General features: G+C 36.3%; 1 protein-coding gene across 4 annotated transcripts in view; it reads left to right on the plus strand.

Moving 5' to 3' along the window:
* The first annotated feature begins 592 nt into the window (after nt 1-592).
* ZNF106 (zinc finger protein 106) overlaps nt 593-15,269 on the plus strand; it is a 43,257-nt gene continuing 28,580 nt past the window's right edge. The window contains exons 1-3 of one of the 4 annotated variants that reach the window (XM_006831732.1): nt 620-673; nt 6,051-6,112; nt 11,309-11,509. In XM_006831732.1, the coding sequence (XP_006831795.1) occupies nt 620-673; nt 6,051-6,112; nt 11,309-11,509 (317 nt within the window). Of the gene's footprint in view, nt 674-6,050; nt 6,113-10,900; nt 11,510-15,269 lie in introns of those variants that run through there. The other 3 variants (XM_006831734.1, XM_006831733.1, XM_006831735.1) reach the window with 3 other exon arrangements.

Raw genomic sequence — 15,269 nt, forward strand, 5'->3', positions numbered from 1 at the left:
ATAGGACTGGACTGAATTGATAGAGCAGGAAATCATTGAGAAAGTGAGAAGACAGATTTGGCAATTCATGTCTTGGACTTGAGTTTTCTGTGATTGAGATGGAAAGCCACTGAAAGATTCTGAAGGAAGAGTTATCTGATCTAACTTCAATTTTAAAAGAGTAATAAAATATCCTTTAAAGAATCCTGTTCTGAGAATCTTTGGCTGCTGTTTTGAGAATATACTATAAGAGGACAAGAAAGGAAGTAGGGAAGTATTTCAGTAGGCTAATGCCATGTGAGAGATGATAGGTGACCTAGATATAAAGATTGATTGGATTTTAGATCTATTTCAAGGTAGGGCTGACAGGATTTCCTGATGTTAGTGGATATAGGGTGAGAAAGACATCCAAGAATGACTCCCAAAGTTTTTGCCCCAGGCAACAGGAAAAATGAAACTCTATTTACTAAGATGGGAAGACTAGGGAGGAGCTGGGTGTAGGTGAAGGAGATGCTGGTTTTTTTTGGTTCTGGTAAGATGTATTTCAGAAGACATCTGGGGTGGGGGGGTGGACAACAGATTACTAAATGTTACTTCCTCATTGCAGGTGTGACGTTTGAGTGCTTCAGATCTGGTCACTATGGTACGAGAACGAAAATGCATATTGTGCCACATTGTGTACAACTCAAAAAAGGTAAAAATGGAAAAAGAGAATCTGAGGCATTATGACTATTTTTTCTAGAGACATACATATGGGATTTATAAATGGGTAAAAGCTTTTAACAGCGTCTTTTTTATGCTTCTTTCCCATACTTCATTCTACTAGTTTCTCATTACTGCTTCATAAAACCTGTAGCTGTCTTAAACCTCTACTCAGAAACTGAAGATACCCAAACACAAATGATACAGAGAAACACTTACAGAGAAAACACCTTAACATTTAGATTGCTTGTATACTATTTCCTGATTAATTAAGAATATATATTTCATGAACAGTTTATTATATGTACCTACATTCTGTTTATGTTCAAAATTGTGAAAAATGAAGCAAAACAGATGGTATTAACAGTTTCCTAAGGTGTCCACAAGGTGGGGATGTTGTTCAAAGAAACATAGACCTTTAAAGAACTAAATTTATCTGTGCCTTATGGAAACTGGCTGTAATTTTTTTCACTTTTTGGCTTTCTTGCCATTATCTTTTGCTTTCAAAATAGTGCTGCTAACTTCAATACTGAGAAATATTTTTTGTCTTTCTCAGATATTCTTGGAAATTCAAATCACTGGGAAGACCATTATGGGCTAGCTTAGCCAGGGATGTAGTGAACTTTGAGAAATATCTAGGATTAAGATAATTGCAAAGAAATAGAGGAGAGACATTTTTAGGTGGGAGGAAGAACACAAACAAAGGGGTAGAATGAATATGACAGTTGTTGGACAGAGTCCTGGTGTGACACTGTAGAGTAAGCACTGGAATGCTAACTGTAAGGTCTGTGGTCCACACCCACCAGCTATTATTTAGAAATCTTGTACAGAGTTGCTATGAATTGGAACTGACTTGACGGCACTTAACAACAACAGAAGGCTCGTATGATTAAAACAGAGTTTCATTTTGGAAATAGCAAGAACTCTGCACTTTAAATGAAGATAATTGTTAATGTTGAATGCCAAACTGAGAGCTTTGCTCATGATGCAGCCAAAAGACTTGGGTGAAGAATTTTCTTTTTTTTCCTCTATATGGGATATCTGTTTATGATAGAAAAGATAGTTGAGATTTAAAAATCAGGTTTAATAGTATGCCTCTTGCCTTTTACAGAAGTAAAAGATCATTCTGTTCTTCCAGTTTGAAAAGTATAAGCCACAGTTTATACAAATGTTTTATAAATAAAAGTTCTCTGTTCATTGTGGGTTAATGCGCTGGACTGCAAAGCTGGTGGTTCAAGCTCACCAGCTGCATTTGGAAACCCTATACAGGGTGGCTGTGGGTTGTAACTAACTCAGCGGTACTTAACAACAACAACATCAATGGCTAATTTCATTTAGGAAATAAATGGGAAATGGAGAGAGTGTGAGATAGAGAGGCAGATGCTCTTAGGCATGGTGTCCAGCTTTCCTAGAGCAGCACCTCTGTTTATGATAACTCGGGATTTTGCCATTTTAAGTCTTTTTGGTGTTTCTAATACTCTGGGTTTAAAAAGTATTTTCATCTCTTCATACTTATCCATGTATCTTAATGAAGTTAAATCAAGGCTGGGATTATCTTCAGCCTTAGGGAAAGTCAACTGTAGGTTTCTAATCAAAAGAATGAAATAATTTCATTGTTAAGATTAGTGTAGTTTAAGAAATGTACAGAATGGGTTAGTTGAAAACAGTAACTGACTGTAAGCTTATATTGAAGTAGTGCTTTCCTCTAATTTCTCAAACAAGTGTGACCCTGGTTTCTCCAAGTAAAACAGTGGAGGAGGAAAGGTTCTAGTGGGACCTACTAAAAAGTATGGGGAAAGATGTATGCCAATCCCTGAGTATCCTGATGCCATTAGCATATGAAAGCTTGAAAAGCTCGTATTTATTCTTTTATTACTTAGTGTTTTCCAAATTTGTTCAACCATGACATCTTTGTTTTCTCCTTCCTCCTTTTTTAAACAATTTGAGGTTCCATTCTGATGACTTTGTCATCAGTCGCTGACATAAATTGCATACCTCATTTTTTGTTTTTCATTTTCATTGCCTTTTATTATCAATATCTTTATAAACCTGCTCTTTATTTGTCTTTGAGGGTTGGAAACATTACATATAAGCTTACAAAATATTTTAACATTGTGTATAGTACTTATTGGAGTTCTGGTGTAAAACTGTAGGATCAGCACTGGATTGTGAACCACAAGGTTGGCAGTTCAAATCCAACATGAAAACCCTATATAGGGTCACTATAAGTCAGAATCAACTCGATGACACTTAACAGCAACAACAATAGTACTTACTACTAATGATAAGTTGTACTGAAAAACAAACAACAAAGAAACAACAAATGGTCATACGTTGTGGTTTGGATGGTCTCTTGCAAGTAAGTGTTCAAGACCACAGGCAGTACACATTGAATTATGAGGTGGGTCAGAGTTTCTAAGCATATTAGGCCAATTAACTGGAATGCCCCATGAAACTATGACCCTAAACCTCCAAACCAAGAAAGCAAAATACATCTGGCTTTTGGTTGTACAGAAGCAGCCATGGCAACGGTAGCCACTATTTGTTGTTGTTGGAAATATATCTATCATACAGCTATTGCCAATTCAACTTTTTACAGGTGTACAACTTACAGTAATGACAATAGCAGCTCTATAACTCTTCTCTTAATTAACACAATATTCCTATCACCATTAACACACACACACACACACCTTTCCCATTCCTCTCCTACCCCTGGAAACCAGTAATAACCTTTGTTCCTTATGTATTTGCCTTCTCTTGTCTTTTTTTTTTTAAACAAGGTCTAGTTTTTTAAATTGTAGTTTGGGTAAAAGTTTACAGAACAAATCAATTTTCCATTCAATAATGTATACACATTTATTTTATGGAGTTGGTTGTAATGCTTTCAGTGAACAGGACTCTTCCCACTTTTTCACTGGGTTCTCCATTTCCATTCACCCTTTCCTGCCCCTTTTTGTTTTGGGGCATATGATGCCCTTTTGGTCTCACTTGGTTTTACAGAGGAGTGTATTCCTCCCTGGTGTTGTTTCTTACTTTATAAGCTGACTGTCTGCCTGAAAGTTGATCCCTGGAGTAGGTTCAGGTCCAGGCTTCAAGAGTATCTTAAGGGTGTAAAACTAGTTTTGAATAACATTTTTGTAACTGAAATATAATATAGACTTGATTCTGATATCCGAGGGAATAACACATTTGGATCTATATTGTTTTGGTCAGGAATGGTTTGGTTATAAGGAATAGAACTTACTTAAATTAACTCAAGTAAAGAGGATTTAATGTATAAATGCCAATTTAATTCAAGGAAATATTGATTAACAAGTATAGAGACTATGTTGTTGTTAAGTGCTTAGGACTCATAGCAACGCTGTATAGGATTTCCAAGGAACAGCTGGTGGGTTTAACCTGCTGACTGCAGTTAGCAGTCCTGTGTTTATCCTAAAGCACCACACCAGGACGCCATAGGGACTATTGTTGTTCTTAATTGAGTGCTTTGGAGTCGGTTCTGAGGTTCTGACTCATAGCAACCTGGTATATAAGGTTCCCACGGAGCGGCTAGTGAGTTTGAATTGCTGACCTTGTGGTTTTTCTACAGCACCACACCAGGAATATATATATATTATTCATAGGTTTTTTTCATAGTAGTATTCTGTCACTAACTTGATTTTGTTTTCAATTCTGTATGGATAGTTAGCAGCTGTTGTAGGTACAGCTACCTTCTCCAGTTGAAGGAATTGATGGTCGTTTTCAGTAAATTTGCCACAAGTGTCTGGAATCACAGCCCTGTTTATCTCGCTGTAATAGAAACAGTAATAATGGACTGTTGTAATCTCTTTTTGACAAATGAACTGTATATGATGAAAGATTACAATGCAGTTTCAGATCTGCCAGGATTTGAAACCTAGTTTGATCACTTGGTTGTCTCTGAGAGGGCAAGAATTAATATTATCACACTGCTCCTTTTAGTGCCTAGCTCTGTACTTGGCACATAATAAGCTCCTGATAAATATTTGCTGAATGAACAAGTTAACTTCCCTGTATCTTTGTGCTTTTTAAGTAGTTATTAATACTGCCTCAAAACCATTTTAAAGTTCAAGTGAGGAAACTTTTAAGGGCCTGTAGCACAGGGCCTGGTTGTTGTTGTTAAGTGCCGTCGAGTCGGTTCCGACCCATAGCGACCCTGTACAGGGTTTCCGAGGGTGTAAATCTTTACGGGAGTAGAAAGCCTCATCTTTCTCCCGCGGAGCTGCTGGTAGTTTCGAACCACTGACCTTAAGGTTCGCAGCCCGATTCGTAACCACTACGCTGGTAAATAGTAATAATTTAACTATTATAGTAGCTCCTTTGTTACCTGTAAAGAGCTGCTTATATGCTTTGAAGTAACAAAAGAAAAGACATTTATAGCTTTCTGAGTTATTGTGTGTATGTATTTGTGTGCAGATATTTTCCCACAAATTTTATTACCTTCCCACTATGGGTGAGATAGAGGGAGGGGAAAACCTAGTAAAGTTTCAAGCTTTTCATTAGAACCAAACAAATCAAGCATGGAGCAGTGGACAGTGAGGGTGAAGGTGTGAATGAACTACAGTATTCAAAGGAGATTTTTAAACCTCCTTTTCTACCATAGAGACTCTGTTATATCTTTGATCCTGTCTAGAAATGACGTATCCATTTGTTTGTTCATTCAGAAAATGCTTATTAAAGATTCTATGCCAAACCTTGGACGTATCAACATGGGTAAGAGTTGTACCTACTCTTGAGAGACTCTTAGTTGAATGGGGAAAGAGGGTTTGTAGAAAATAACCAAGTAGTTGAGAAGTTATGTTATTCCAGGGGTGTTATTTTTTTGCTTTTGTTTTTAAGCTTCAGTGAACTCCTTATAATCGAATAGAATTTAATCTGTTGTTGTTATGTGCTGTGGAGTCGGTTTCAACTCAGAGTGACCTTTTACAGGGTTTCCAAGGCTGTAAATCTTTACAGGAGCAGAAAGCCTCATCTTTCTCCCGTGAAACAGCTGGTAGTTTCAAACTGCTGACCTTGAGGTTCGCAGCCCGATTCGTAACCACTGCGCTACCAGAGCTCCTTTAATCTACATACTTTATTATTAACTCCTTGGCCATCTAAAGACAGTATCTTTCTAACCTTTATGGAAATCTGTTGAAATATCTTTCTTAATAATTTTATTTAGAATGAAATATGTTACAGACAAAGAAGTATTTACTGAGGAACTGATTTGAATATGAATTGAGAAGAATAATTGTAAAAGGCACTTTTGACATAGCTTGAACCCTGATTGTCCATTGAATAGAAATAGTGGAATAGGTTTTCAGAGCAATCCCCCTCAGTTTAATCTGCTTTCTTTCATTTTAAAGGAGATGGATGAACACATGCGGAGCATGTTGCATCACAGGGAACTTGAGAACCTGAAGGGCAGGTATGGGAACAGCTGTCTTTAAATCTGTGCATGGGGTTGATGGGGAACCTGAGTCCTGATGATACCTCTCAGCTTATTTTATAGTGGTGGTTATGGTGGTTATGTGCTGTGGAGTCGGAGGTTAATTTATGGCATAGAACTATCTTTCAGAATTAATAAAATGTACAGTAGATGTTTAGCATTCAAAAGGGATAGTCCCTAAGATTTTTATGTTCCTCAAATGTATAGAATTCACAGACCTTCCAGCAAGGTGGGATGAACTAGCTCTCTTGGTATTATGTTTTCTCATTCTTACACAAGAACCCTGTAGTTAGGACTTTTCATATTTTCATCTCAGCTGTGCTATAGGTTATTGTATGCCTTAAACCTTTAGTGTTACTGAGATATTTATAGAAATCCAAAGTCTGCTAAATAGTACTAAATATCATTAGTGTAAACAAAATCCTAAGTGTAACTCTTTTAAGTATATTTAAGAATGCTGTGTTATGATTTAAAACTTAAGGTATTTAAAGACAAAATCTAATATCTAAGTTCTTAAAATGAAATATATGTATGTGTAGTTCATGTTTTTTTCCTATCTTTAGTTTCTCTTTTGATGTTTTTAACTGTGAATTTGATGTTTAGAGGCAGGATGAGGCTGGGGAACTTTGGAAAACTGGGAAATATGAATTATATCTGATTTCATGAATAATAGTTTTTGATTAACATGGTGTTATGGATTAGCCCCCAAAAGTATGTATTATAATTCCTCATTTCTGTGCCTGTGCATATCCTCCCATTTGGGAATGGGTTTTCTTTGTTATGTTAATGATACAGAATTAGTGTAGGGTGTGTCTTGAGTCAGTCTCTTTTGAGATATAAAACAAGCAAGGGAGGAATTAGGCATGCAGGGAGAGAGACACCATGCCACATGAAGATCATCAGGAAGCCAAGGAATAGAAGATGAAGAGAAAAGAACCTTCTCCAAAAACCAACACAGAGAAAAAGCCTTCCCCTAGAACCAGTGGCTTGAATTTGCACATTTTGCTTTCAAAACTATGAGAGCTTGTGGTGTGCTGGACTGCAAAGTCAGTTTGAACCACATGGTTGGCAGTTCAAAATCACCAGTCACTCCTTGGAAACCCTGTACAGGGTCAATGTGGGTCAGAACTAACATGATGGCACTTAACAACAACAAATTGAGAAAATAATTTTCTGATTATTAAAGCCACCCATTTATAGTAATTCTGTTATAGCAACACTAAAGACAAAAGCCAACCTATGTCAAATGAAATGTTTTGTATTTTGAGTCATACCATTTTAGAGTGTATGGTCAATTGAATGCATGTTATTAAACTTTTAGCTTGTCTTTATAATTTTAGTAGAATTTTATTAGACTTTCAGTCCCTTACTATAATAAGATTAGGTTTTAGCAGCAGTATGAAGGAGATTTTCACTCAGGTTTAATGTTGAAAGCCTTTATCACATATACATATGATCTCTAACTCATTCACAATGTAAACTCCGGAAGTACAGTCAATTCCTGATTATGCAGGTTATCTTAAGTATCTAAAATTTCTACTTACCAAGAGACAGGTGGTGAGTATCTAAGAACCATAAATATAATCACCAATTAAATACAAATACAATACCTCAGAGCCTCTGAGACACCAGACAATTTCAGTTAACACAAAGAAACAAGATGAGTGATTCAAACAAGTGACCAAAATGCAGAGCCAGAAATATTCTGAGGAAGAAATGGCATTTGAATTACCTGATAAGGGCTTTTTAAAAATAATGTTTAGTTACCTTTAATAGATTGAGAGAAAGATCAAGAAAGCTGCAGATGAAATTAAGGAAGAAAACATAGGAAAATCTTTAGAAGTCATGAACAAACTGACAAAATAAATGAAAAATTAGAAACCATATAAAAACAGCAATAGAAATCCACAACAGTTTTACTAAGATTTTATAAATAGATAATGCATTAAAAGAGCAAAGGAGTAGAATTGACTTAATGGAAGACTGAATTACTAAGATTGAAGACTAAATTCTACTAAATGATAAAGAGATGCTAAAAGTTTAATAGCACATATTTAGTATATGTGCCATCTTGATGGCTTTCACATTAGAAAAATTTTCTACTTTTTTTTTTTTAAGCTTTTTATTGGGCACTAAGTTTACAGAGCAGATCATCAGTTTTACATTCAACAGACCATACACTTTGCTTCACTACATGGTTGCAATCCCCTCCATGTACCAACAGTTAACAGCATTTACCTCTCTATTCACTTTAACTATTGCACTCCTTCATGCCTCTGACTCCTGGCTAACCTGGCTCTTGTTGTATATTGCCTTTCCTGTCTCCCATGTTAATAGGTGTCTACCCTCTAGGCCATGAATAGTTTTCCCTTCACAACTGCCCCTCACCAACCATCATAGATTGTATCTTTTATCAAGAAAACCTTTTTTTTTTTTAACATTGGTCTCATATGATGTTTGTTCTTTTGTGATTGATTAATTTCACTCAGCGCAGTGCCCTCTAGATTCAACAATATTGTGAGGCAGGTGTTCCACAGATTTTCACTATTTGACATTTTGTAGTATTCCCTTGTGTGCATGTACCAAAGTTTGTTTAACCATTCTTCTGTTGATGGACATTTAGACTGACTCCATCTTTTTATTATGTCTTTTGTAGACAGCATATTGAAGAATCCTGTTTTCTTATCCACTCTGCTCCTTTTGCTTCTTGACATTTCAGTCTATTTGCATTCAGTGTAATTATCAATGGATGTGAATTGATGGCTGTCATTTTTCTGGGTTTTTTGTGTGTGGTGTTGCTAGATTCTTTGTTCCACATAATTTTCTGTGCTGAGTTCATTTTTTTTTATCATTTTCATTTCTGTTGTGTTGTTTTTAAGTGCTGTTGAGTCAGTTCCAACTCATAGCAACCCTGTATAGGGTTTTTAAGGAACGGCTGGCAAGTTTTGAACCACTCACCTTTCAGTTCAAACCGACTTTGCAGTTCAAACTGACTTTGCAGTCCAACTCATTAGCCTACAGTGCCAGTATTTACTAAATCTTTCTGATTATCCTCTATATTTGATGTGTAGGTGTATTATTTTTCTTTGAGGTTACCCTGTAATTTATTGATTCCCCCCACACACACACTTAAAACTGTCTGTTTTGTCTTGAAATTTACTTGACTTCCTTGCCATTTGGAAGTTCTTTATCTGCACTATTCACTCTTTTTGTTTTGTAGTTGACTTCATTGTACATTGATACCTCTGCCTCCCAATTTTCATTCTTGTAGGTTTGTTTTACATTAAATACTTCTATATCACCAGCCTCTGCTTGGAAACCCTATACAGTGTCTCTATGAGTTGGAACCAAGTCAGCGGCACTTAATAACAACAACAATATCCGAATTGAGTTCTGGGTGATATTGCCGTGTATGGTAATCTCAAGTTGTCTGCTGTTGTTGGTTCTCAGTCCAAAGAAACCCCTTTAGCATTCTTTGCAAAGTTGTTCTTTTAATTTCTTTTTATCAGGAAATGCCCTAATTTTGCTATCCTATCTGAGGAACAGCTTTGCTGGACATATGGTTCTTGGTTGGCAATAAATTTTCTACATTTAAAAATTAAATCAGGAATTTAATTTTAAAATACATTTAAGAAATTTTAATAAACTACCCAATATAATCATTTCCCTGTTACTGCAGTATAGCATTCTGTAATACTTTTTAATATTGTCTAATTTATATTTGTTCTAGGTTTGCTATATTGTTAAATTGCTGTTAGATAAAGCATGTGCAAGTTAACCTTCACTTTGAATGAACGATCATAAATTTAATTGCTTAGATAGTATAGTTAGTTATCTTTGGTAAACTGGAGAAAATGGTGAGGGCTAAGCTTGAGGATTATTCTTTAAATAATAAATGTATTTAAATACAGAAAGTACAGTGGAAGACTCAGGGTAATAAGGTAATGAGTGATGTTTTCAAGCAACCTAATTAGAGTTCATTAAAATTAATGTTAAAATCTACATAGTTCCATAATGAGTAGCAACATCAATAGAATCTGTGTATCGGTTGGTAGGTATATGTAAAGATGGAGTATAGTCTGCATATGTGCATGAGCCCATGTAGCTTGCCAAAGCATGTTTTTGTGTGTTGATTTTTTTTTTTTGATAGATACAGGAAATGCAAAATATCACTAGTATAAACCCAAGACACATGATACAGAGTTAAGCAGATTTGGATTATTGAATGGATGTTACTGTCCTGTGGCTGTGGTATTTAGACGTTTCTTAAATTAACTGTATAAACAGCTGAACCAATCAAGGATTTCAGGAAGCTAAAAGCCAATTAAATGATTGATTTGATATATCGTTGAACATAGATCCAAGACTTCAGATCCTTAAACTGTCCAAGCATGAAATTTACCATTGAATGTGTAAAGCAAGATTAAAAATCTGCCCAAATTTCTTCCTTAATGGAAAGTCTAGTTTTGCTTCTCTCTGAAACTTGAGAAAAAGCATTTGCTTAGCACAGCTGTTAACTTCCTATAACTGAAATGTTTTCCATTCCTTTTAAAATAAACCCTTGTGAAGCAGAACGTAGACCACATGCATCATCCAAACCAAAAAAGTTTGCTGAGACTGCTCCTATCATTTGCCTTAGGGTCCAGAATCTTCGCATTCCAGGCCCAGCTCCAGCTGTTCTGATTTAGTTCCCCAGTTGGGATTGGCTCTGCTGCCTATTCTTCTCTCCACCCCTTCACTGTCACTGGGAGAAAGCTCTTGAGCCAGAGATGAAATGTTAGCGCTGTCACCAAGCTTTCTGAGTGCAGCTGGCATCATGGGTGTGCTCCAGAGCAACGTCTGTTTGCTCTGAGCCCCCAGCCTGCCTCCCCTTTCACCATGTTTCCTCTGGCAAGGTTTTAAGTACAGCAGTTCAAGAAGATTTTCCCTCCTAAACTATGTCATTCTGAAGTGTATTGCCTCTTGATTGCTGGAAAAGAATCTTAAATTTATTTGAAAAGTTAATTTATGAGCAAACTTACTAAAAGTGATGAAAGGAGTATTAACAACTGAATAGCACGAATTTTTCACTGTGCCAAAACTTGCATTGTCTTTCAGAGGAAACTATAAAAGATCTGGTGAGTGTACCATGCCAGTGGGGAGAATTGAATGTCCCTCATCTCCCTCTTTCCCTAGGGACAGTAGTCATGAGTGTCGAGTGTGTGGGGTCACAGAAGTGGGTCTCTCTGCATATGCAAAACACATTTCTGGTCAGCTGCACAAAGATAATGTGGATGCTCAGGAAAGAGAAGATGATGGAAAGGGAGAGGAAGAGGAAGAAGATTATTTCGACAAGGAACTCATTCAGTTAATAAAACAAAGGAAAGAACAGAGCCGGTAAGTAATTTTGCTTTTTTTTTTTAAGCCCGTGTGAAACAATGTAAGAGAGAATACATATTAACATTTTCAGGTGTTGCAGCCTGTAGCATTTAAACTTAACTATAAAGTTTAGTTTGAGCTTGCTGGCTCATGCATAAAAAGGCAATGGAAGTCCCTGTTGCCAATGAGTCAGTTTTAAGTTAGTAACCCTATAGGACTGTGTAGAAGTGTGCCCCATAGCGTTTTCAAGACTGTGATTCTTACAGAAGCAGACTGCCACATCTTTCTCTGCGGGGCAGCCATGGGTTTGAACTGCCAAAACTTTTTGCCTAGCAGCTGAGCTACAAGGACTCTTTTGAGTTACTGTACTATCTGCTTAAAAACACACACACATACACACAAATTCATTGTTGTCCATATATAAGCTATAGCTACATATATAAAATTTTTACCATGTTGGTAATTGACTATGTTTAGAACTGTTTTTATTTGGTTTATAGCAGTATACAAATTTTCTAATGGAAAATATTAAAGTATAAAATTTATTTGGATAAATTACATAGCATTTCTTGCCAAAATGACATCTTTTGGAAAAATTTTTTTGTCTGATGTGAATTGACATGATGCTTTAACCAAATTTGATATGTCCTTTTATTGTCTTTGAATGCCTAGTAACTACAGTGCTTGGCTCAGTATAAGTGCTCCTGTAAATATTTACTGACTGCATTTATATTTTTAAATGTGATGATGTCAAGATCAGTTGAATATAAGTTTCCCTGGTTTTAATGCATAATTTGTTCCTACATCTACACATTCAGATTTTAGGCTTTGTGCTTTTTAACTTGTCTCATTTGTGGCCTACATAATTTAATTAATGGGCTTAATTACAGAGATAAAGCCAGTTGTTAGGTGGGGATGGTTTTTAAGTCCAAAGACTTGATGAGGAAAAAAAGTCAGATTCTAAAATAAAGTAGTAAAGATACTTCTTGACTACCTGTTATACCTGGTCTGCACCTCCTGTCTGATTAAAGGTATCAATATAAAATAGTGTTTTTGAGCAAGTTCCTGAAAGGGATTTTCTTAGTCTTTAAAGTCAGTAGCATAGTTCTTGTTAAGTCAGTTGCTTAGTCCTTCAGATGACATTCTCACTACATTCAGTACAGCTGTAGTTTGCCCTTCCTCCTGTTTTAGGGGGTCAGAGCCTCTAGGAGACTAGCTTCCTATTTTTGTACTTATTATTAGTGTTATTATCATTTATCTGTGTAAATGATTCAACATTAAATCAGACAGAAAATTAGATATATAGATAAGAGTTAACATTCAATGAGTGGGTCTTTTGCTATGTCTCATTGTTTAACCTATTAGTTAAACCATGTGCTTATTTTTTTCATGAGATTTTAAACATTGGTTTTTCTTTCTCGGCTGTGGATTTAGCTGAATGTGATTGTTCCTGTGATCTAGTCAGTTCATGATGATCTAGGAATTTTTTGTGACTGATTGATTGTTGCTTAGTTCTCCTCACATTTCTGGATCATATGGCTGAGTTAGTAGCCATCTTGGATACCAAAAGTTACATATTACTTAGAAGCAAAAGTTTCAAGCAGTAATTGCTGTATGCTGTTACTCGCTATTTAGTGGATTCCCAATATGTGCAGAGGGCATAAGGTTTTCAAGACTGTGACCTTTTGGAAGCAAATCACCCAGCCGACCTTCTGAGGCTTCTCTGAGTGGGTTCAAACTGCTACCCTTTTGGCTGGTAATTAATCATTTGCACCATGTGATTGTTGTTGTTAAGTATAGTGACCCTGCACAGGGTTTCCGAGGCTGCAAATCTTTACGGGAGCAGAAAGCCTCATCTTTGTACCATGTAGTGACTTTTTTTTCTTTCTTTTTTTTTTAAATTTTAGGTTTTTATTGTGGATTGAGTGAAAGTTTACAGGGCACATCATCAGTTTCACATTCAACAATTCATATATACCTTATTTCATTACAATGATTATAATCCCCTCCACATACCATCAGTTAACATTATTTCTCTCTATCCACTTTAGCTTTTTAAAAAAACACACAAACAAAAAACCCACTCAGGCATATATAATAATTTACATCTCCAAAGGGCACATTCTGCAAGTCTGCTCCTGGCCACCAGTTCTTAGTCCTTCTCTTCTTAGTTGATGAATCTAGAGTCCTCAGCTGCTTCCCCTCTCCATGCCCCCATCTCTGCCTCCATCTCTGGTGCTGCTGCTTCTCTGGATAAGGTCCCACACTCTGCTTGTGCGCTTCTCTATTGATGGTCCTAGGGTCCTCCATTCCTAGACTGTAAGATTAACCACTCCCCTTTTTTTGTTACAAAACTTCTACCTTTACAAGTGTGACAGTTGCAATTAGTCATGATAACAGTTATTTACTATTGAATCTTATCCACATCTCCTTTCACCAGACCCATCTAGACAAGATGATAGCTATTCAGTAGGGCATGTAGTGACTTTTAAAACAATAATACCCAAACCAGAAAACTGCTACTATGCAGCTGTTTTCTACTCATAGTGATCTTTTACATAGGGGTTCTGAGGCTGTAAATCTTTACGGGAGCAGTTAACCTCATCTTTTTTCTTGCAGCAGCTGGTGGATTTGAACCACCGACCTTGAATTAGCAGCTCATTGTTTACTCCACAGCACCACCAAGAATCCTTAAAGCAGTAATAATTGTATAAACATCCTGCTAGTTTATGTAATAGTACTTGTCACTTGAGAAAACGTAGGGTCTTTTTTTGTAATTCATAATGTAAATAGGATTTGAATTTTTAGGTAAGTTAACTTGAATTTCATCTTGAGAAGAAGGAAAGAGATTCTAATTTGTATTCACAGTCTTATAGATCCTGTTGTTGTTAAGTGCCATCAGTTCAGTTCTGACTCATAGTGACCCAGTGTAGGGTTTCCAAGAAGCAGCTAGTAGATCTGAACTCTTGACCTAAACTTAGCAGTTTAGTGCATATCCTACAGTGTCACATCAGGACTTCTAGAAGGTTTTAAAAGTTCATTAAAGCCAGTACTTAGTTTAATATTGAAGTCAAGTTCAGAGGAAGTTTAATATTGAAATCAAGTTCAGAGGAAGGAACCAAGTCACAGAAACTTTGGGATTTTCATTCTGTCAGAGCCTAGTGGTTAATGGTATAAATTCTACAGCCAAATGTCAAGCTTTAAACCTTTTATTCTAGGCACGTTAGTTCAGTTTCCTTTTCTAAAAAGTAAGAATAATGAGAGTACATGTTTCAGGGTTGTAAAAACTGCATGAGATTATGTGAAGTGTTTAGTATTAAATGTCTGTCTCTTAGTAGAAATTCAATACATTTTAGCTAGTATAATTCAGTTTGGGTTGATCCATGCTAGACACACCATAGGCAATTTGTAAAGGAAGATGACTTTACACTGGTGCCTTTTCAATTTACTTAAATTCATTCATGTTTCTTTTGGGCTCCTTGTCTTAAAATGAATAGTACAAACAGCTGTATCTTATTTATCAAAACCTCTAGCTCTTGAAATTCCTTATTGCACTTATTGTAGGTAGTGCTTAATTGTAAATCTTTTTAAGTTGTACTTAATTGTACTACCTACAATGAGCACACTACCTACAAGGAGCTCTGGTAGCGTAGTGGTTACGAATTGGGTTGCGAACCTTACTGTCAGCAGTTCGAAACTACCAGCCGCTCCGCGGGAGAAAGATGAGGCTTTCTACTCCCGTAAAGATTTACACCCTTGGAAACCCTGTACAGGGTCG

Source organism: Chrysochloris asiatica, unplaced genomic scaffold (genome assembly GCF_000296735.1).
Source record: "Chrysochloris asiatica unplaced genomic scaffold, ChrAsi1.0 scaffold00004, whole genome shotgun sequence".
In the NCBI taxonomy this organism is placed as follows: Eukaryota; Metazoa; Chordata; class Mammalia; order Afrosoricida; family Chrysochloridae; genus Chrysochloris; species Chrysochloris asiatica.